Source organism: Vulpes lagopus, chromosome 7 (assembly GCF_018345385.1).
Source record: "Vulpes lagopus strain Blue_001 chromosome 7, ASM1834538v1, whole genome shotgun sequence".
Taxonomy (NCBI): domain Eukaryota; kingdom Metazoa; phylum Chordata; class Mammalia; order Carnivora; family Canidae; genus Vulpes; species Vulpes lagopus.
Window position 1 is genome coordinate 1976484 of NC_054830.1, and position 20381 is coordinate 1996864.

The 20381-nt window shown below is 63.3% G+C and overlaps 1 protein-coding gene across 3 annotated transcripts; it reads right to left on the bottom strand.

Moving 5' to 3' along the window:
• Positions 1-660: 660 nt before the first annotated feature.
• TLE2 (TLE family member 2, transcriptional corepressor) lies at positions 661-19815 on the bottom strand. Of its 3 annotated transcripts, none has more exons than XM_041761860.1 (20): positions 19657-19815; positions 19468-19565; positions 19002-19065; positions 18555-18599; positions 16133-16195; positions 13896-13970; positions 13481-13664; positions 13105-13124; positions 12108-12215; positions 10881-10925; positions 10270-10419; positions 8683-8821; positions 7763-7923; positions 6656-6732; positions 5726-5975; positions 5054-5301; positions 4796-4943; positions 3122-3272; positions 2508-2584; positions 661-972 (listed from the first exon to the last, which is right to left on the bottom strand). In XM_041761860.1, exons 1-20 carry the CDS (start codon positions 19678-19680, stop codon positions 865-867), a joined length of 2235 nt encoding a protein of 744 aa, XP_041617794.1. In that variant the 5' UTR covers positions 19681-19815; the 3' UTR covers positions 661-864. The 3 variants fall into 3 exon arrangements, with proteins under 3 accessions (XP_041617794.1, XP_041617792.1, XP_041617793.1); XM_041761858.1 differs by having other exon boundaries at positions 13481-13661; positions 19657-19811; XM_041761859.1 differs by having other exon boundaries at positions 7799-7923; positions 19657-19811.
• Between the last annotated feature and the right edge of the window lie 566 nt (positions 19816-20381).

The following is a 20381-nucleotide window of genomic DNA, read 5'->3' on the forward strand; positions in this document are numbered from 1 at the left end:
CCGGGCTGGCCCACGTCCATAGGCTCCCTCTGCTGCAGCCTGGGCTGCAGACCCCGCCGGCCTGGTTTCCACCGGCCGAGCTCCTTCCCTCGGAGCCTGTGCACACGCGGTTCCCTCTGGACCTGCACACTCAGGTGCAGCGGCTGCTTCTCCTCGTTAGCTCTCGGTTTACGCTCTACCGTCACCTCCTCTGGGACTGCTTGCTTACTAGCACCTCGGGGTGGGCCAGGCGTCCTTGTGCACCAGCCTGTCAGCATCACCTGTGGGGGTTGGAGGGAAGCACCCCAAAGAGCCACGTGCTGCATGCAGTAAGTCCCCTGTGTACGCGGGCGGCACCCTGGGATGATCCTGTCCCCTGGGCCGGGAGTGAGGTGCACAGCAGCCCTGGGCCCGAGCACGCAAGGCCGCGTGGGACTCCCTCCGCTGCTGCGCCGGGTGCTGAAGCCACGCGTCGTGACGGCGAATCTCCACCGTCCTGGAGCCCTGCCGTCTCCCAGATGGCGCGCGCAGATCGTGGGGGCCAGGCCTCGGTCCCGGGCATCACCTGCGCCGTGCGGCCCCACAGCACACCTGTCTCCCACCCAGCCTGCCCCCGGTCACGGCCGGGGGAAAGCGATGCCTTCCCCGACCCCCATCCTCCAGCCCAGGACAGAAAGGCAGTTGTGATAAATACATTTATTTCCCCAAAGTCCACCTGCCCATCCAGCCCCCCCGTGGGTCCAGTGAGGGCAGGTGTGAGGGAGGCAGCCAGAGGGCGGACGGGACGTAGCACTGGAAGGTAGGAGCAGAGGGGGGCCGTTGGGGTCTCTGTCCGGGACGCCCCTCCCCCAGGAGCCAGGCCAGGGCTGCAGGCATGGGGAGGTCTCAGTAGACCACCTCATACACGGTGGCCTTCTTGTCACCTGAGCCTGTCACAATGTACTTGTTATTCCCGGAGATGTCACAGCTCAGCACGGAGGATGATTCCTTGGACTAGGGACAGGGATGAGGGGAGGGAGAGAAGGGGGAGGTGAGGCGGGGCAGGTGGGAAGAGGCAGGTGCCTGCGGGGGTGGGGGGGGTCTCTGCCCCCAAGAATGAGCCTTGTTTCACCCAGGGACCCTGCCGTCTCCACCCTGCAGTCGAGGCTGGGGCCAGGATGGGACGCGGGATGGGGCAGCTGGCAGGGGTTCGGGACTCTCCCAGGCCAGGGGGTGGGGGGTGATGACAGGGGAAGCAGGGTGACACATTGTTCCAGGGGGAACATCCACCGAAACTGGGCCTCAGGACAGGTGACGGCGCTCCTGGGAAGGGCAGGACCTCTGTTCTCTTGACACCAAGAGAGATCTGAGGTCCTGCCCTCTTGGACGCTCAGAGCGTGTGTGCCAGGCACGAGGCCACACGGCACAGCGAGGGTGGCTCGCTAAGGCTCACCACGACGACCTACACCCGTAAAGGGCCCAACGAAGAGTTTTCAGGCTCTGCCAAAGGTCCAGATACATCTCTAGCCAACAAGTCCAGAGGCCAAAATAACCTGCGTCACAGTATTCTCCCTCTGCTGTACTGCCCTTTACAAATGTAAAAAAAAAAAAAAAAATCGCCCCACACGCACTAGGATGGCTACGAACAAAAAGGACACAATAACAAGTGTCAGTGAGGATGCAGAGACTCTGAACCCACGTGCACTGCTGGGGGGGTGGAGAGTTTGTCTAGAGGTTACACAGTTGTCAGCAATTCCACTCCAAGACAGCTGCCCCAGACATGAAAACGTGCCCACGGCAGCATGATTCAGTCGCCCAAACGTGGAAGCAAACCAGGTGCCCGTCAAATGGTGAGTGGATAAGCACCATGCAGCCCATCTATACTCTAGAATCCCACCCAGCCCCGGGGAGGAAGGGGCCCCGACCCCTGCCCCCACATGGACGGACCCTGAGGACACCGGGCTCAGGGCGGGGACCCAGACCCAGAAGGACACCTCCTGCAGGACCCCACTCCCAGGAGGTCCCCAGAGGAGGCCCGTCCACACCCGGGACACGATCCAGCCCCAGGAAGGAAGGGGCCCAACACCTGCCCCCACATTGACGGACCCTGAGGACACCAGGTTCAGGGAGGGGACCCTGCAGGACACCTCCCGCAGGACCCCACTCCCCGGAGGTCCCCAGAGGAGGCCTGTCCACAGAGACCGAGAGGAGGTGGTGGGAGCCGGAGCGGTGGGGGGTCCGTGTGGGGAGATGGAAGGTTCTGGAGGCGGTGGTGGGGGTGGGTGCAGGGCGGGGTGAGTGTGCTTCGTGCCCTGAGCTGCGCACTTAGAGTTGGTTACAATGGTGAATTTTATACGTATTTTAAAAGTTAAGAACACAAAAAAAGAACCCAGGGTGCATGCAGATGTGACGTGTGGCCAGTTTGCAGATCCTGCTTTTGCAGCTTCCTGGCTGGGGTGGGGGGACTCGGGGGACATGGTGTACCCACCAACCACCTGGGGGCTCCGGGACACCCTGCCCTGCCCTGGGGGCTGCAGACTGCCGAGTACCTGGAAAATGCTGGCTCCGTACGGCGTCCTCCAGGCATTGAGCAGGTTGTCCTTCCCGGTGCTCACGAACCAGCGCCCTGGGGAGGGGAGGGCCGGGGGAGTTCCAGGAGGGAGGAAGCAAAGACAACCCAGGGCCGGCCTCTCCCTTTCTCTCGGACACCCCTGCTCTCACGAGGGGGGCACCCCCCAAGGGGCTCGGTCTGGCTTCGAGAAGGGGGAGCCCCCGGAAGAGGGCTGCCGGATAAAATCTGGGATGTCCAGTTACATTCGAGTCTCGGGAAAATCACAAATCACTTTTAGTACAAAGGCGCCTCGAGCATCGTCATTTATTCTTTGTAGTCTACGTGCTTGGGATACACTTACACTAAAAAATAAGCCAAGTGATTTTTAGTGTAAGTATATCTCCTGAACACGTAGGCATTTACACAGCAGTGGCCTTTCCGTGTAAGTCTGTCCCGTGCAATACTTGGGAAAATCTCACACTAACGAGTGATCTGCTAAAATTCGAATTCCACCGGGCACCTGTGTCCTGCCTTGTGGGTTGCTAGTGCTGTGCTGTGTGTTGGCAAAGCCCGCCCCAGCGCCCCAGCACCCCGCCCAGCCCGAGCACCCACCGCAGGAGGCGAATTTGAGGGCGAGCACACAGCTCTCGTGAAGGTGCAACTGATACTTCTCTGGCTTGCGGACGTGCAGGACCTCCACGTTGCTGCTCTCCATGCCCACCGCCAGCCAGTCCTGGTTGGGGCAGTGGCCCAGAGAGAAGATCTGGGGGTGCAGAGGGAAGAGGGGGCATCAGAACCCGCTGCAGATATTGGAGGATGCCCAGAGGGGGCGGAGGGGGGAGGTCCGGCGCCCTCCCGCCGCAGCCCCGCATGGAGAGGCAGCTGGCCCAGGGCCTGGAACACAGCAGGCAACTGCATGTCAAATCATTAATATTAATCAGAATTACACGGAACCCTGGGGCCTCACATCCATTATCCGCTCCGAACGCACAACAGCTCTGGGAGGCGGGTGGGCGGGCGTGAAGCCGGCCGAGGACAGCCGCCCCCCTTGAGCAGATGGTGGAAGGCAAGCTGAGGCCCCCCGCTCGCTCAAGGTCACGCAGCCGTGAAGGATCAGGTCCTCGGACTCCCAGCTCGGAACGCGCCCCACTTGCCAACACCTCCTTTTATTTGGATCTGCAGGGGCTCGGGAGCCTCATCACCCCGCGCCCCAGCCGGAGCAGGCCCAGAGCAGAATGAGGCCTTGCTCTGCCCTAAACTTCTCACAATCTAACTGACGGGACACATGTGGCAAGAACCCTAAGTTGACAGCAGAGAGGAGACAAGGTTTTACGTGTTCTCTCCTGGCCGCACAGAAACATCCCTGTATAATAAAGACAGGTGGCCCAGTGGGATGGGAGATACTCACCACGGTGTCCCCAGAGAACAACCCATCTAAGTCTCGGGGGCAAGGGACCGGCCACCACATCCACCTGCACCCTGCCTTCCTTATCAGACACTTTTAAACTAAAGAGAAGGGAAGGTAGAACAGAAAAGGGTTTGGGAGTCAGCTACCCCCAAGCTTCCAGGAAGAGGGCAAAACGGAGGTGGGTTCTGAAGGATGAGCAGGAGCTCACCAATTGGTGAAAGGAAGGGGAAAGCGTGTCAGCTGGAGGGCACAGTAAGTGGAGCAGTCTAGAGGTGTGGCCGGGCATGATGTGTGTGAGACCAGAGCTTGGGGGTCTTAGATGTCAGGCCACAGAGCTCCCACCCTCTCCCAAGGCAGTGGGAGAGAGGACCTGGGTGACTGTGCCCAGCCCTGAGGAGCCCCCTGATTCTGTCCAGCCCTGTCGCTACATCCTTCAGCCCGAACTCCCACAGCGCCCTCGACAGACCTCTGTGCAACTTCTGTGTCGACCTCTGCCTGTCTCTCCAGATCAGTGGCTCCACTATGCTGAGTCCCAGAGGGGGGTGAAGGTGGTGGGGGGTAGGGGGTGGTCAGGAGATTGAAGGCCAGGGGGAGGGGGAACAAAGGAATAAGGGGGTGGCGTGGCACAAGCATCTGGGAAAGCGATCTGAGGGTCTTAGTGGGCTCACAGCTTCCTAGGAATCAGCTCCTCTGTGCTTCCCTGTAGCTGTCCTGGGAGAATTAAGGGGAGAGGCCTGTGGATTTGTCTTAAGGACAAACAGATGGACAGACATCAGGTATTTGAACCACTTGGCCTCTGGAAGTGAGTGCCTTGGGTGGAGAGGGGACTCCGGGTTCCAGAAACTTCTACGGCCCTCCCAGCAGACCCGCTGCAGCACCTGGGAGCTGAAGTCGTGCTGCTGCAGCTGGCGGCCCTCCCGCAGGTCCCAGCAGCGCACAGTGTTGTCCAGGCCCCCGGTCCAGAGCCGAGTGCCGTAGTCGGAGATGTCGATGCAGCTGGCGCCGTCGGTGTGGCCCTGGAACTGCCTGCGGGGAGAAGGGCCCGGGCGTCACTCCGGAGCTGCTTCCGCTCCAGTGCCCTCCCAGGCCACCCCGGGCCCCCACGGCACCCAAGCAGAGGGGGCAGGACCACCCACCTGACCATGGTCTGGTTCTGCAGGTCCCAGACCACGATGTTGCCGTCGCTGCAGCAGGAAAAGCAGACCTTGGCGTCGGGGCTGACCGCCAGGGCGTAGCAGGCGGGGGCGGAGGAGGTCAGCTCGGCCTTGATGCGCGGGGTGGGCGCCGCCAGGTCCCAGATGGACAGGGTGCTGGCCTCGCCGCCCACGATCAGGCTCCGGCCATCCGGCAGCAGCTTGCAGGAGCGAATGTAGTTGTCCCGGTTCTGGGACAGAAGAGAAGCGAGGGCGTGGGGCTGGCCCTCCCGCCCCGGCCTCCCAGCGCCCCCAGAGCGCCCCCAGAGCACGGATCAGATCACCATAGGCTGCGAGCCCCGCCCCCGCCAGACAAGCCCCGCCCACACTCTCCAAGCCCCGCCCTGCCCGACATATCCCGCCCCCAGGGCGCCAGGTCCAGTCTCCATAGGCTGCGAGCCCCGCCCTGCCGGACAAGCCCCGCCCATACCCTCCAAGCCCCGCCCCACGGGGCAAAACCCGCCCCCAGGGCACCAGGTCCAGTCTCCATAGGCTGCGAGCCCCGCCTTGCCGGACAGGCCCCGCCCCCACGGCCCCAAAGCTCCACCCTGCCGAACAGGCCACGCCCCTCGCCGAACAAGCCCCGCCCCGCGCGGCGGCGGGCCCCGCCCTCACCAGGCAGTCCAGCTGCGCCACGGGGGTCTTGGCGCCCGGCTGCCCCACGTCCCACACTTTGACGCAGCCCTTGCCGCCCGTGTACACGTGCTGCGTGGAGCCGCTGATGGTGACCGCGCAGACCACCTCGCCGTGCGCCAGCGTGTGCAGCTGCCGCGCGTGCCGCGGGATGCCCGCGCCCACCAGCGCGTCCGAGGGGAAGGGCACCGGCTGCATCTGCCCGTCGGCAGATACGTGGAAGGAGTAGGCCCTGGACAGGAGGAGGACCGTGACCGCGGGGAGGGTCAGCCCTGGAGGTGGCACCCTCGTGCCCCCGCCCCGGGTGCCCCCACGCCCTCGGGGAAGGAACCCCGTGATCACAGGTGACCCAACAGTCAGCGGGGTGCTAAAGGCCTAGCCCGGTGCCCGGTGCGCGAGCCCTGGGAGATGCCTGGAGGGCTCCCGAGAACGGGGCCCAGGGGTGCCACCAGCCGCGGGCGGCCAGTTCAGCTTAAATACATTTACAACTCCGGTTCCTCAGTGGCCAAAGCCACAGGTGGCTGATGGCAATCAGCCTGGACAGCTGTAGGTACAGAACGTTCCGCCATGGCAGGAAGTTCCTGGGTACTTGGGGCCGGGGCCAGTCTGTGCGCTGCAGGGCCTGCAGCAGGATGGCTGGCCCCAACCCACGAGAGGCCGGATGTGGGCGTGGCAACCCAAAATATCACCAGACAGGCCAAACGTCCTGGGGTGGGGGTGGGGGTGGGGGTGGGGGAGGCAAAACCCCCCTCCCAGCGCCCCCCCATTGAGAAGCAACGGTCTACATCTTGCTTGTTACATAACCCCTCTCTCCAGAGCCCCTCAAAGAGACCTTCTGGAAAGGCAGCTGGGAACCCCAGCCCCCCACCCCACGAGGTAAGCACCTGACAGGAGCCCCGAGCCAATACTCACGGCTTTCCGCCAGGGATAGTGGGCAGGGAGGAGGAGATGGATGACCCTCGGAGATGCGGGTGACACTCAAATGCCATCTGCCAAAATGCCAGAGGGGGTGTCACAGGGCAGGGGACTGAAGGCCACCTCTGCCCTCCCCCAGGCTCACCTGCCGTGTTTCTGTTTATCAGAGGATCCCTCACCGCTCACCAGCCCCTCCCCAGGAGGAGCCCCGTCCTCCACCCATACTGCAGATAGGAGAGCAGAGGCTCCCGCCAAAGTCTCCCTGCCCAGGGAACCTAGAACCCCACAGTTGGCAACCTCTGGCCCCCTGCTTCTTTTTGTAAATAAAGTTTTATTAGCACACAGCCACACCCACTCATTTATATGTTTTCTGAGGAGGCTCTGAGCTGTGAAGGCAGAAGCGAGGAGCTGCGACCTGTGACACAGACCACCCGGTCTCCAAAGTCAAAACTACTGTCTGGCCTCTTGCGGAAAATACTTGCTGAGCTCCGTTCTACAACATCCCTCCCAGGTGCCACCCAGCCTGGGGGCCGGGATGTCCCCAACGACGGCATTTTCTTCTCTCTGGAGGCATCCTGGTCCACTTCAGCCATCTGTCCCCGTACTGCCCTCTGGGGCCCACAGGGGTCTGCCCCCTGCACCCCAGCTCACAGGTCTCATGCCCCATTCCTCCCACTCCTCCTGAGACCCCACTTCTCGTCCTCTCCCCAGTCTAGTCTTTCGTCCGCAGTCTGCTGGAATCATTACAGTCCCTGAAAACAGGACTAGCAATGGCACGTCCTCTGCCAGGGGCCTGAAGGGGACCCTCAGCCCTGGGGCGGGGGCTCTCTGCTCCCGACAGTGCAGCACACTCACTGTTGTTTCTTTGTATTCAGCTTGTGGGCCACTGGGACCCTCGGATCACCCTCCCACATGCATATGCACTTGCCAAGCGGGGCTTCCCGTCCCTTTCCCTATTCCCTTGTCTCTCCTTATGTGATTGGTTTCTCCTCCCGGCCCCCCGCCCCCCGTATCCTGCCGCCCCCCGTATCCTGCCGCCCCCCGCATCCTGCCGCCCCCTGCATCCTGCCGATAGCACCTGGTGCCCCCACACCGAGCACTCACCATGGGGGACCGTCCATACACTACAGAGCCGCTGACCTGGGGGGACAGGTGGAGGCTGACGTAGGAGCTGGGCACAGAGAGGTCCCCGTTAAGGGCGCTGTGGGAGCTCAGGCTGAAGGATGTGGTGAACGGACTGGACAGTGTCAGGGGGCTCCTCAGGGCTGAGTACGAAGAGACAAAGACAGGTCTTCAGACCCCCCGGACCCAGACCCGGCCTTCCACGGCCTTGACCACTCACTGGGGGTGGCTGTGCCCTGGTCCAGGCTCCACCACACCGTGTCATATTTCCAGATGTTTGAGAATCTTTCCCTCTGGCTTTCCTTCCTCAGTTGCTGAGCTCCTACTCACCCTTCAAAACCCCGGGCCGATGTCCAGCAACATCATCAAGCCTCCCCACCCCCACCCCCGGCCCATTTTGCTTCCCTCTGTCTATGCTAGCGCGGGTCACACACGCCTGGGAGCTCCTCAGGGCAGGTCCCAGGGCTGATTCTTTCTGGGGTCCCAGAACCAGCCAGGGCCAGGCCACAGGACAGAAACGGAGAACAGCGGCACCCCCACGTCAACGATGGGGAATCTGAGGCTCAGGAAGTTTGACTCGCCCGCCCAAAGTCGGGCTGATGAGTACCCGAGGCTGGCCTCAAACCCCAGGCCGTCTGACCCCAAGGCCTCTCGGCCCGTGCACTAGGGCTAAAGCTCCTGAGTAAACCAGGGCCTCTCTGGGCCTCGGCCTCCCCACCTGTCAAGCCAAGACCCTGAGGAGGCCGAGGCCCAGAGTGAGGCAGCACTGGGCTCTGAGTCCCAGAAAGGGCCAAGGCCAGGCCAGGGACAGATTCTGGCCTCCCGCCCCTGCCCCACCCCTGGCATCTTCTAGAACCCCCCAGAGAAGAGACCTGGTCTGGCGGGCCCCGGCCCACGCTCACCAACACTGTCGGTGCAAGGCGCTGGCTTGGCAGCAAGCTGGCGGAGGTGACTGGCTGAGCTGGGCCCGGGGGTGGACGCATCCTGGGGCGGGGAGGAGTCGCAGGACTTGGGGGCGGGGGTGCTTGCAGGAAGGTCGTTCTGGGGAGAAAGGTCAGGACTGAACACCCCTGTGCCCCGCACCTTGCTGCCCACGCTCTGGTGAGAAACCAGGTGGGAGGAAGGAGCAGGTGTATGCGAGCTAGGCCCGGGCTCACGGGACGTGCCTGCGCGCCACGGAGCTCCCCGCTAGTGCCCCTCTGCCGTGTCAGGGACACGCAAGGGTCCGCACACTGAGAGTGGCAGGCCCACAGGGGTACAGCGGGCGCAGGGAGGGGCACTCACACCTGCTGCCAGAACCGTGCACGCGTATGATAAGGCATGCAGTGCGTTACACGGCTAGGGGTTACAGGGTCACGAGTGCGGGTGTAGACTGGCCTTGAGCAAGGGGCACACCTGCAGGGAGAGGGCGCACTGCGAGAGAAGGGGGCAGGGTGTGGGGCGGGAGAGCACAGGGTGTGCTCCTGGATAGAGGACAGGGACCCAGGACAGAGGACCCGCACCGGGGGAGGACAGGCACCGGGAGGAGGACAGGGACCCAGGACGAGGGACTGGCACCCAGTAGGGGCCTGCCCACCCTGCTTCTGGGGAGCGGTGTCTCTCGGGGAGGGGTGGACACCTGAGCAGGGGGGAAGCGACCTCGGGGAGGAGCTCCTCGCCTGTCCTCCTGCTGAGCGTCCCCCACCGCCAGGAACCTGGCGACCTCGCTCCGTCCTCGCCTCCCCAAGCCCGCCTTCCGTGCCAGCCGCCCGGGCGCCCACGAGGGCCGTGGGTGGGGACCACGTGGACAGGGAGGCCGCGGGCGCCCCTCCCCCTCGGCCTCCTGGAGTGGAGGAGGTCACAGAAGATGCCACGTGAGCCCCAGCCTCGGCGTCGCCATAGCAACCTGCTGGGAGGGGAGGCCTAGAAACCGGCGCCTCTCCCTCTCCCTCTCCGCCTCTCCCTCTCCCTCTCCCTCTCCGGGTAAGTGGGTAAGTGCCGGCCGGGCCTGGGGAAGATTTGGGGGAGGGGGCGGGACAGATGGAGCCCCGCGTGGGTGCCAGGTGCCAGGGCGCTTCCTACGCGGAGAAAGTTGTTCCCATAGTAATCCTCCTGCCCGGACCTCAGGTGGGGCTGCTGCGCCTCCAGCGCCTCTCAGGGGCAGGGGCCGGGACACTTGCAGGGCGGGAGTCAGCCCTGGGCCCCGATTCGATGGTCACTGGGCTTATTTCCGGGGCTCCCTACTTAAGCAAGCAACCGTCTCCCCAGAAGATGGAGAACGTGTATGTGTTTGGTGTGTGTTTAGGCCCGACGGAGCCAGCCCGCTCGGGAGAAGGACTTGGGCAAAGTCGAGGCGGATTTTAGGAGGGTGACAAATAAGCACAAAGGACAAGCCTCTGGACACCCCGGCCGGGCCGGTTTCCGCCCCCCTCCACATCTCAGGTGTCGGCATCTGTTTCCAGGTCCCCAGGATGCACGAAGTGAGTTTCCAGGCCTCCCCCACTCCTTACCAGGACAAGCTCCTTGGCTCGGGGGAGTGGCGAGCCGAGGCTCGAGGCCAAGGAGGCCGGACTGTCCACGAGGTCCCGACGGGCAGGGACGCAGATGGGGGCCTTTCCACACGGGGTGCTGGCAGGGCTGGGGGGCTCCGACGGCTGGTCCTGGGTTTGAGGAGGTGAGGTTAAGTGGAGAGGAAGCAGGTAAAGAGGGCGAGCCCATCCCTGTACCCCCCCAGACCCCATCCCACCCTCCAGGCTGGGCCCCTGCGATCCACCCCATCCGATGGGATTGAGGATACCTGCACCATAAGCACACATGGCAACGTCTACGTCAGGGCTTGCTTTTGGTGTCCCCCCCGACTGGGGAGCCAGTGAGGCCGGGAAGGGGGCACAGCGCCCCGTCACACAGCGAGGGCGCTTGAAGCCGCTGCCCGCCCCCCAGGGTTCTTGGGGCCTGTGCTATGGAGGGCAGGTTGTCCCGAGCTGTCCCCTCATCCCAGCCACCCTGAACCGAGAGGGGGCCAGGACGCCCCCTTCCCTCCACGTCCAACACTCTGCCAAACCTGCCACTCGCTGTGCCCAGACCTCTGGGCCCTGCCGTCAGACGCTGGACCCCGACTCACCTCGTCCACCACCAGATTGTAGTCACTCTTGTCTTCGTCACTCTCCTGGGCGGGGGGGACAGAGGAGAGGGAGAGAGCTTACTGTGGCCGTGCCCCTGCCACGTCCCCTTATTCGTCCCCAGGAGTGGGGGCGGACACAGGTCTGATCAGGGCTCTGGGGGCTCCAGAGGCCCCTGTACTTGGTTCGGAAAGAAGACTGCCATTTGCTCGGGTCCAGGGGGGCGCTGGGGAGGGGGCATGAGTCCCTCGTGGAGAAAAGTGAGGGGGGTGGAGCTGCATGCCCACGACGTGCTGTGGGGCCCTCCCCGGGTCTCAGTTTCCCCACTCTGTGCAGTGTGGGGAGAGCCATGGCCTCGGCCCTTCCTCAGGCTCCTGGCCTTCAGCTTGCCCCCTCCAGGCAGCCCTCCAAGCTTGCCCGAGAGGGATTTTCTCCTGACGCCTGCCCCTACATCAGTTCTCCCTCCTTGTGCGGCTCCCCACGGCCCTTGGGGGAAACAGTGCTGTCCAGGGCTGCCCCGTGTCAAGCGGAAAGGCCAGGAAGACCGAAGGTACAGCCTGAAGCCCACGTCTTCCCAGCAGGAGGGGCTTCTCTGACCCCCTCCCACCGACCCCCAATTATCTTCTTTAAAAACCAAAGGAGTTGCTGACATGTATAGAACAGCTGTTCCGATTCTTAAAGAGCAAAGGCATCTGTGAGAAACAGAGGAGGACCTGCGGGCTCTGGGGCTGCCAGGCAGGTGGGACCAGGGTGAGGCTGGCCCCGGGGACGCAACAAGTGCTCCCCCTGCAGCCCCAGCCCCAGCCTCCACTGCGGCCCTGCCCTGTGGGGGGGCAGAGGTAGAGACTACAGGTGCGGGGCTCGGGGTCATACAGTGAGGGAGGGGTCCCAGCCCTGGAGGGGGCGGGGGGCCAGGGCCAGCCTCCTGCAGGACAGAACATTCTGGGCCTCCTAGAGAGGCAGGGGAAGGGGAGTCACAGAGGGCTGCACGGGCCGGAACAAAATCCAGGAGGGGGGGCATCGGCTGCCTGGTCCAGGGGCTTCAGACACAAGAGCAACTAGAGCTGGGCTCGGCCCGCAGGGGTCTTCTGATTGCCCCGCGCTCCGTGGGCAAAGGGGAGCTATGGAGGGCCCTGGAGTGAGAGAGTCACGGCCAGAGCTCGGCTCTGGTCAGCTCTGAGCAGCAGGGCTGGGGGCCCGCCCCAGTCTTCTGCTTGCCCCCCACTTACATAAGGTCCCGACAGATCTTTGTCCTCAGCGCGCTGCTTCCCGCTGCCGGCCGGGCCACCGGGCCGCTCCTCTTCCACCACACTCTCAGGGGGTGAGGGAGATGCGCTCTGCAGAGAGACAGGGCCAGGTGGGACAGAGGGTCAGAGCCCCAAGGCCCCAGACCCCATCCTGGCATAGCCAAGCCCGAGGGTCCCCAACACTGTTATTGGGATCAGGGTCTCAAGTTTCCCATCTGGGAAATGGGACCTTCCAAGGGCAGAGTCAATGCTCAGTTCTTGACGCCCCACAGCAAGCTTGTGGGGGGAGGTGATGGTTAATCCCATTATACAGACAGGGAAACTGAGCCCAAGGGAAGGCAGGGCTGTGCCGTGAAGGAGGGGCTGAGACAGGACTCAAAGCCAGCCCACAGGCGCCAACAGTCTGGCCTTCGAAGGTCAAAGCCTGGGTCAGCTGCATCCCCGTCCCCCAGCATCAACCTGCCTGTGGGCCTCAGGCAGTCGGCTCCTTCCCTGGGACTCAGTCTCCCCATCTGTATGACCCTGGGGTCCTAGGATCAAGTCCCACATCGGGCTCCCCGCAGGGAGCCTGCTTTTCCCGCTGCCTGTGTCTCTGCCTCTCTCTGTGTCTCTCGTGAATACATAAAGTCTTTTAAAAAAGAAAAACAATTTAGAAATAATAAAAATTACACACAGGGCTACGGGGCAGCTCTGAGAGACAACATCAGCTGGATGACGGACGCGTTGATGAACGGAAGGGGGGGTGGAGGCTACTCCCCGCACGTTCACTTATTCATTTGCAGAAAGAAGCTCAAGGTGGCAAACTTTTGATAAAAAGAAGTCTAGGGGCACCTCCCACAGCAAAAGGCTCCGGGCGACGCAGCCAGACAGCTGCTGGGGGTCTTGCTCTGAGGACCCCATCAGCTCAGAACCCCCGGCTCCAGCCACCCACGAATACAGAGCGAATGTCACACGAGTTCCTGGGCGTCCTGCAACTTACCCTGCTCGGGGCTCTGTCCACTGGCAGGACGCAGGGGAGGCGAAGAGAGAGGGGAGACAAGGTGAGGGTTTCGTAGCTCGTGGTGCCAGGGGCGTGCCCCTCTGGAGTTTATAGGGCCCCCTTCCCAGCTCAGAACCCCCCTCCTCCTTCCTACACCCCCGTCCTCCCCTGAACATTCAGACAGGTGTCCAGAGACGGGCAGTAGCTCGCCCAAGAACACACAGCGGCTGGGAGGAAAGCTGACCCCAGGCCGGGCGGGCCCGGTCACTCGCTCCCTGGCGCTTCGGGGAGTCTGGTGCTCTGGACAGCCTGGCCTGCCAGTCCCCCTCCGCACCCGGGCTCCCCTGGCCAGCGCCACCCTGTGGGGCCCACTCACCTCTGGGTCCCTCGGCCTCCCCACCTGCCCGGTCTTCCTTGGCGGCCGCAGCCAGCTGAGCCTGCGCGGCCAGAGCTCCGGACAGGGCCAGCAGCCCCGTGGCACTGCTGCCCACCAGGCCAGCAGGGCGAGGGGTGAGGGGTACAGGGGGGGCATGGTGGGACAGCGGCTGGAGCTGCTGCTGCTGGAGAGAGGACGGGTGGGCCAGGGCCGGGCCGCAGCCCAGCAGTGCCCCTGGCCCGAGAGGCAGCAGAGACCGGCACCGGGTGTGGGCATAGGGGGGCGCCCCGAGGCTCCGGGGAGGCCAGAGCCCCCTCCAGCCGCCCACCTGGAACCCCCAGCCTTAGCACCTCCAGGGTGCCCAGGACCGGGAGTGGGGTCTCCCCGGGACAGGGTAGGGGCGGGGAGGACTCACCCCGATGAGGCTGTTCAGCTCCCCCACGGTCACCTGCTTGGCCCGCTCCACGGCCTGTAGCACCTGTTGTTGATGCTGGGAGGCGGGGGTACCGGGAGGGGGTGCTCGGGCTCCCTGTCTCCGGCAGCCCCCATCCACCCCCACAGTGTCCTCCAAGGCCCCAGCTCCCCCCATCCTTGTCCCCAGCGCTCGCTATTTCCAGCATCCCTGGCCCCCACCCCCTCGGTGCCAGGAGCACCCCCAGTGTGACAACGCAAATGTCCCGTCTAAATCAGCACCCGGGGAAAACAGCAGCAGGTCACAAAGTAGAAATTGTTGTCCCTAGTAGCGCGGGGGCCTCTGCCCTGCCACCCTTCTTCCTGCCTCTCCTTGCCTCAAGCAATGACAACACGTCCTCTGTCCCCACTGTGGGGAAGCCACCGGCCGCAGGTGGCTACTGAGCACTTAAGATGCGGCCGTGCAAGTGACGAAGGAACCGTTTCACTTAATCTCATTTAATACAAATTTAAGTAGAAACGTAATGTAATACGTTCAAATAGAAACAGATGAATGTACGTGTGAGTGTCCGCACGGCTGTGGATCCACACGCCCGCGTGTAAGCGTGTCTAGGCCGAGGGTTGGCCTAACCACTTTTTCTGTAAAGGGTCACAGAGTAAATATTTTCGGTTCTCTGCGGCACCTTCTCTCTCCGTATCCTGCCATGCAGACCGTGTGCCTGAACGGGCCTGCCGGTGTCCCCATAAAACCTTATTTATAAGGTGGGGTGTGGACCCCGACCACACCGTCCCGACCCCTGGGCTAGAATGGACTCGCTGGGGCACCTGTGTGTGTCACTGTTCACTTCCTGGTCCGTTTACCATCTTTCTTCCCGTGTTGCTCTTGTCACCGCGGCCACTCGGTCCCCACCCTCTGCTCCAGACACCATCTCTACAGTCTCACGCCAGCCAGGATATCCCTCCTTCCCGAGCTTCCAGAAAATCTCAGATTTGGCGAGGTCCCATCTGAGATGAGCATCTCCCCCTGTTTTTGTTCGCTGTCACAACTAGGGGGGGCTCCATTTACCCACCCTGCAGGGGGACCTGCCCTGGTGTCTCTTGTGGATGGAATGTTCCAGACAGGAAGCAGGGACAGCTGCTGCAAAGGTCCTCAGGCTGGCAGGCCCTTGGAGAATTCTTACAAGGGCTAACTTTTTTTTTCCTTTTAAAGATTTTATTTAAATTTTTAGAGGGAGGAGGATCCCTGGGTGGCTCAGCGGTGGAGCGTCTGCCTTTGGCCCAGGACGTGATCCTGGAGTCCCGGGATCGAGTCCCACGTCGGGCTCCCTGCATGGAGCCTGCTTCTCCCTCTCCCTCTGCCTGTGTCTCTGCCTCTTTCTCTCTCTCTGTCTCTGTGTGTGTGTGTGTGTGTGTCCCTCATGAATAAATAAATAAAATATTAAAAAAAATATTTAGAGGGAGGAGAAGCAGACACCCCACTGACCCGGGAGCCTGATGTGGCGCTTGATCGCAGGACCCTGGCATCATGACCCAAGCCGAAAGCAGACGCCTAACTGCTACCTGAGCCACCCAGGCACCCCACCCCCGCTTTTTTTTAAGTTTCAGTGAGGTGCTCACACTGCTTATTATGTCATCTGCCCGGTTCTACCTTTTTAAAATTATTATTGTGGTTACAGATACGTACGAGTCACCATCTTAACAGTCTCTAAGTGCACAGCTCAGCGGCACGAAGCACACTCACATCGTCGTGCACCCACCCCCACATTCCATCTCTAGAACCTTCCATCTCCTCACACGGAGACTCCCCATCTCCTCCCTCAGCCCCTGGCTCCCACCACCATCTCGTCTCTGTCTCTGTGCACGACGAGACTCCTCTAGGGACCTCCCGGGAATGGAGCTGGACGGTATTTGCCCTTTCGTGACTAGCCAGCTGCACTGAGCACACATAGGGCCAACTCTTCCTGGGTGCTTGCTTAGCACCCAGTGTCGCCCTGGCGTGTATCAGCTTGTCTAAACATGACCACAAAGGCACAGACAAGGCAAGCAGCCAAGGGCACAGAGCCACGACTCGGACCCAGGCGGCCTGGTGGCCGGGCCGGAGCCCCCACTCCTCGCCCTCAGCCTCCACCTCCGTCCATCCCTGAAGCCCCTGCCCGGTCCCCCCTCCCCGGCCCCCCGGCGGAACCAGTCCCCCCTCTCCCAGTCATCCAGCTCCCCGTCTGCCCCCACAGGCCCACTCACCTCCTGGGTCAGGAAGGGGATAATCTGAGCACAGATACCACTGAGGCGCTTCACAATCTCGGCCTGGCAGGAAACAATAGGGAGGAGGCTTGGGCGGGGGGACCCTCACTCCAGATGTAATAAGCCTTGGCAAAGCCCGGGAGGTAGGGGGCCGTCACCAGCAGGTGCAAAGGGGGCCACGCTGAAGCCAGAGAGGCAAGGCTCGGGGGCGGACGGCGGGCTGCGGAGGACGCGGCCTGCGGAGCTGATGCCCAGGGCAGCCGGGAGCCGGAAGGCCGGGACGGATACAGACACAATCAACAGATTCCCAGGAAGCAGCCACCCAGACGCCCAACTCAGATGGGCACTGAGGGGCCGTGGGGTCATCGCAAACAAAGCAGTGGCCCTCCCAGGCCGTCTCTGGGGGGCACAGGCTCCCTCTGCGACCTGGGCCACTGCCAGGCCGAGATCCCAGTGCACCACGCACAGGGGAAGGGCTTTGTGGTGTTGGGCTAATAAAAAGAAACATATATCTTGTCTTTGTCCCACATCCTGGTACAGAGGAGCCCCTAAAACTCTCAGAATTTCCCAGTGATGGGGCGGGGAGCATCTTGCTGTTCTCAACACCTGAGTATGTTAGAGGGATGGCGGTCGAGTTAATCAGCAACGGCGATGATGTAACCAATTGGGTCTGTGCAATGAAACCTCCCTAAAAATCCCTAACGGAGTTGGTGGGGAGCCTCGGGTGGGTGACCGGGTGGGTGACCGTATGGAGGTGCTGGGAGGGTGGCGCACCTGGGCAGGGCATGGAAGCTCTGCGCCCCCGCCCCATGCCTCGCCCCGCGCCTCTCTTCCATCTGGCTGTTCCTGAATCCGATCCTATAGGATAAGCGGGTAATCTAACAAGCCAACTGTTTCCCTGAGTTCTGGGGACTGTTTGGGCAAATTATTGAACCTGAGGTGGGGATTACGGGAACCCTCAATTTATATATAGCTCAACGGTCAGACGCTTGGGCCAGAGACCCAGACTTTTGCTTGGCATCTGCAACAGGGGCAGCCCGGTGGGGCCGAGCCCCGCACCTGTGAGGTCTGAGCTAATTCCAGGCAGACAGTGTCAGAATCAAGCTGAATCGCAGGACATCTGCTGGTGTCGGAGCTGAGAATCGGCTGGTATGCGGGGAAGCCCACACGTTTGGGCGCAGAAGTACAGGGAGTGGGGGGGAGGCTGTGGTTTTACAAGCGGGTGTCCTCGGGGACAGGATCTGAGCCAGGGGAGCCCCGAGAGGCTGAACAGAGTGAAAGCTGCTGCGTGGGGGCCGGGGAGAGGGGCAGGTATGGCATATCCAGGTGTGTGCAGGGTCAGGCTATGCTTTGCCTCTGCTGGGGTTAGAGGGGTGCTGTGTGCCTCGTGCATCTGGACGGGGCTTGAGTTCCCACTGGGAGGGTGGGGGCCGGGCCCTAGCACCTGCCTGCCCCCTCCCACCCTGTAGGATGGTCTATTTCATGCACCCCCAGGACCACGCCCTACTCCAGGCAGGTCAGCCCCCCGCCAAGGCCCACACCAGAGCCAGCAGAGCCCACGCATACCCAGAAAAGCACACCAGGGTGGGCACCCTGAGGCAGCCCACACTCTCAGCCCACTCCCCCTCCTCTTCCCACCCACCCGGAAGGAGTGTTGTTTTAGGCTCCACCCCCCTACCCTGTTCTGATAGTCTCAGGGACAGAACCTAAGACCCCATCAACCTCATAATCTTTCAGGGTCCCTCATCTATCGGAGAACCTTGAGGTCAGTGTCAGGTTCTTGGGGTTCATTTCTTTTTGTTTTTTAAAGTAGGCTCGGTACCCAGCGTGGAACCCAACACAGATGGGGCTTGAACTCACGCCTCTGAGATAGAGACCTGAGCTGAGATCAAGAGTCGGATGCTTAACCGACTGAGCCACCTGGGCGCCCCGTCTTGGGGTTAATCTTGAACAACTGGAGTCAATTTGAGACCCTTCTGGTCTGAGAACCTTGCATCACACTCAGAAGCTGATGAGAGTCTCGGACCCTCAGGGCACTAGGGCCAATCTTACATCCTTTAAAGCATCAACAGCAGCTTGGGGTCCAGCTCAGACCATCAGGATCCATCCTCCAAACATGAGACTCTCTGGGCTGAAAGGACCTCCCTGGGCCGGAAGTCACCTCCACTGCCTGCCCGACCTGGCTGCCAGCCTCTGCCGCAAGCCCTCCTTGACGGGGACACCTGGCTCCTGCCCACTTCTCACCTCTGCTGGACCCTGTCTCCAGAAGTTCAGAACTGTTTTCCTTCTGTGAGGCTGAAATCTGGCCCCCTGGTCCCAGAGATTTCAGGGTAAGACCCGGACTGCCTGAGCGCTGGGTCTCTCTCACAGCTTCCAGACCCTCACCCTTCCTCCTGAACACCCCCCGAGCCCCAACAGTTACCTGTTTATGCATTTCGATGTTGAGCCCGTAGGACATCTCATAATACTGCAAAGGAAGAGCCAGTTGGGAATGTCTACTGTGCCAGTTGGTGCCCAGCCCTGAGCTGGGTGATGCTGGGGCTTCCGGGGAGCCCCCAGGCTGGGGGAATCACAGCAGGGCACAGAGCCTCCCCCCAAGCCCAGAGGGGAAGACCAGAGGAGCAAGCAGGGAGGGCGGCAGGAGGAGGTGCCCAGAGACCCCGGCCCCTCGGAGATGCCCATGGGAGAGGGGACATCCTTGCCTCATTGTTTGTAGGATGGCCAGGAATCCCAACCAGCCCCGTTTACAAGACAGGGAAAATGAGGCCCCGAGGGGCAGGGTGAGCGGGGAGCCAAACCCCCAGCGCTTTCAGTCACAGCGGAGCCCCCTCCCCACCGCCCGCAGCTCCTGGCACCCGAAGCCCCTCACCATGACATAATGTCGTTGCATTTCTGTCTTCTCACTGGCCAGCTTCTCGCATTCCAGCTTGAGGCTGGGAAGGAGAGGGGCATGGGGATCCCACCCTGCGCCCCACCCGGCACAGGCACAGGACGCAGAGATACCCGGTCTGGGCCAGTTTCCAAAGTGATGGCTTTGGCTCAGTCCCCCGTCCCCACTTCCTGCTCGCCGCCCCACCTCCCGTCCAGTCCCTTCCCGCCCCTTCTCAGGCTCCAAGCGCCCCCGTGCTGAGCGTCCCCAGCCACCTCACCTGCGCTTCCACCTGGAAGCCCTCCCTCGGCCCTGCAGGGGGGGCTCCCTCCTCCCCGCACCCTGGAGGCCCCGCCCCCGCCTGGCTGCGCCCGGGGGCCCCCCGGGGGCTCCCAGGTGAGCTCCCAGGTGAGCTCCCAGGTGAGCTCGCGGCTCCCCCGGGGCGCGGCGCCCCCGCCCCCCTCACCTGTGGTACTGAGCCTGAAGAAACTGGAATTCCTCTTTGATGCGGTCGCAGATCTCCAAGATCGAGAACTTGAAGGGCTGGCCCGACTGCAGCGGGGTCTGCGGGGGGCGCGGGGCTGAGCTCCGGGCGCCCGCCCCCACCCCGCCCCCGCGCCGCCCCCGCCCCCGCGCGGCCCGGGCGCCCACTCACCGGGTGCCTGCCCTGGGGGTACATCCTGGCGAGGCGGAGGCCCCCGCGCCGCCGGGGCCCGAAATCCCGGGGAGGGGGGGCGGCGGGGCCGGGGCGCCCGGAGGCAGCAGGAGGGGCGCGGCGGCGCGGGGCCGGGACCCGGAGCGCCCGCGCCCCCCCGAGCGCGCGGGGCGGGGGCGGGGCGGGGCGGGGGCGCGGGGCGCGGGGCCGGCGCGGAAGGTCGCGCGAGCCGCGGCCGGTGTCGGCGGAGGCGCGGGCGGCGGGCCCCGCGCGGAGCCGCCTCCCTCCGGCGGGGCTCGGCCGGGAGCCGCGGGCAGAGCCGCCTTAAGGTGGCGCCGCCGCCCCCCGGCCCGCCCACCCGCCCGCCCGCCGCGCCCCCGCGCCTCGGGCCCGCGCCCCGGGACCCCGCCCCCGGCCGGGCCCCGTGGGGAAACTGAGGCCCGCGCCCAGTCCCCCGCCGACGCCGCCCGCTCCCTCCCTGGAGAGACGAGCGGGGAAGCCAGAGACACCTCGGCGGGTGGGGGGCAGCGTGCTGGGGAGGGGGCGGTTGGGGGGAAGGCGCCCTCCCAGGAGAGGGCTGAGACAGGCTCTGGAGGAGGCCGGGAACCTGCCCCGAGGAGGGCAGACCCCGCTCGCCCCCTGGGCCTCAGTATTCGCATCTGTAAAATGGCAGAGGCTGCAGCTGTCCTTTAATGAGATGGGGCCTGAACAGCCCCCAGCCTGGC

Excerpts from the sequence above, each read along its gene's own strand:
- TLE2 (XM_041761860.1), bottom strand. The coding sequence starts at position 19,680 with ATGTACCCCCAGGGCAGGCACCCG. Across the intron at positions 13,125-13,480 it reads GGAGGCCGAGGGACCCAGAG|TGGACAGAGCCCCGAGCAGG; the intron begins GTGAGTGGGCCC and ends GCGTCCTGCCAG. Across the intron at positions 2,585-3,121 it reads CCTCAAATTCGCCTCCTGCG|GGCGCTGGTTCGTGAGCACC; the intron begins GTGGGTGCTCGG and ends TCCCCTCCCCAG.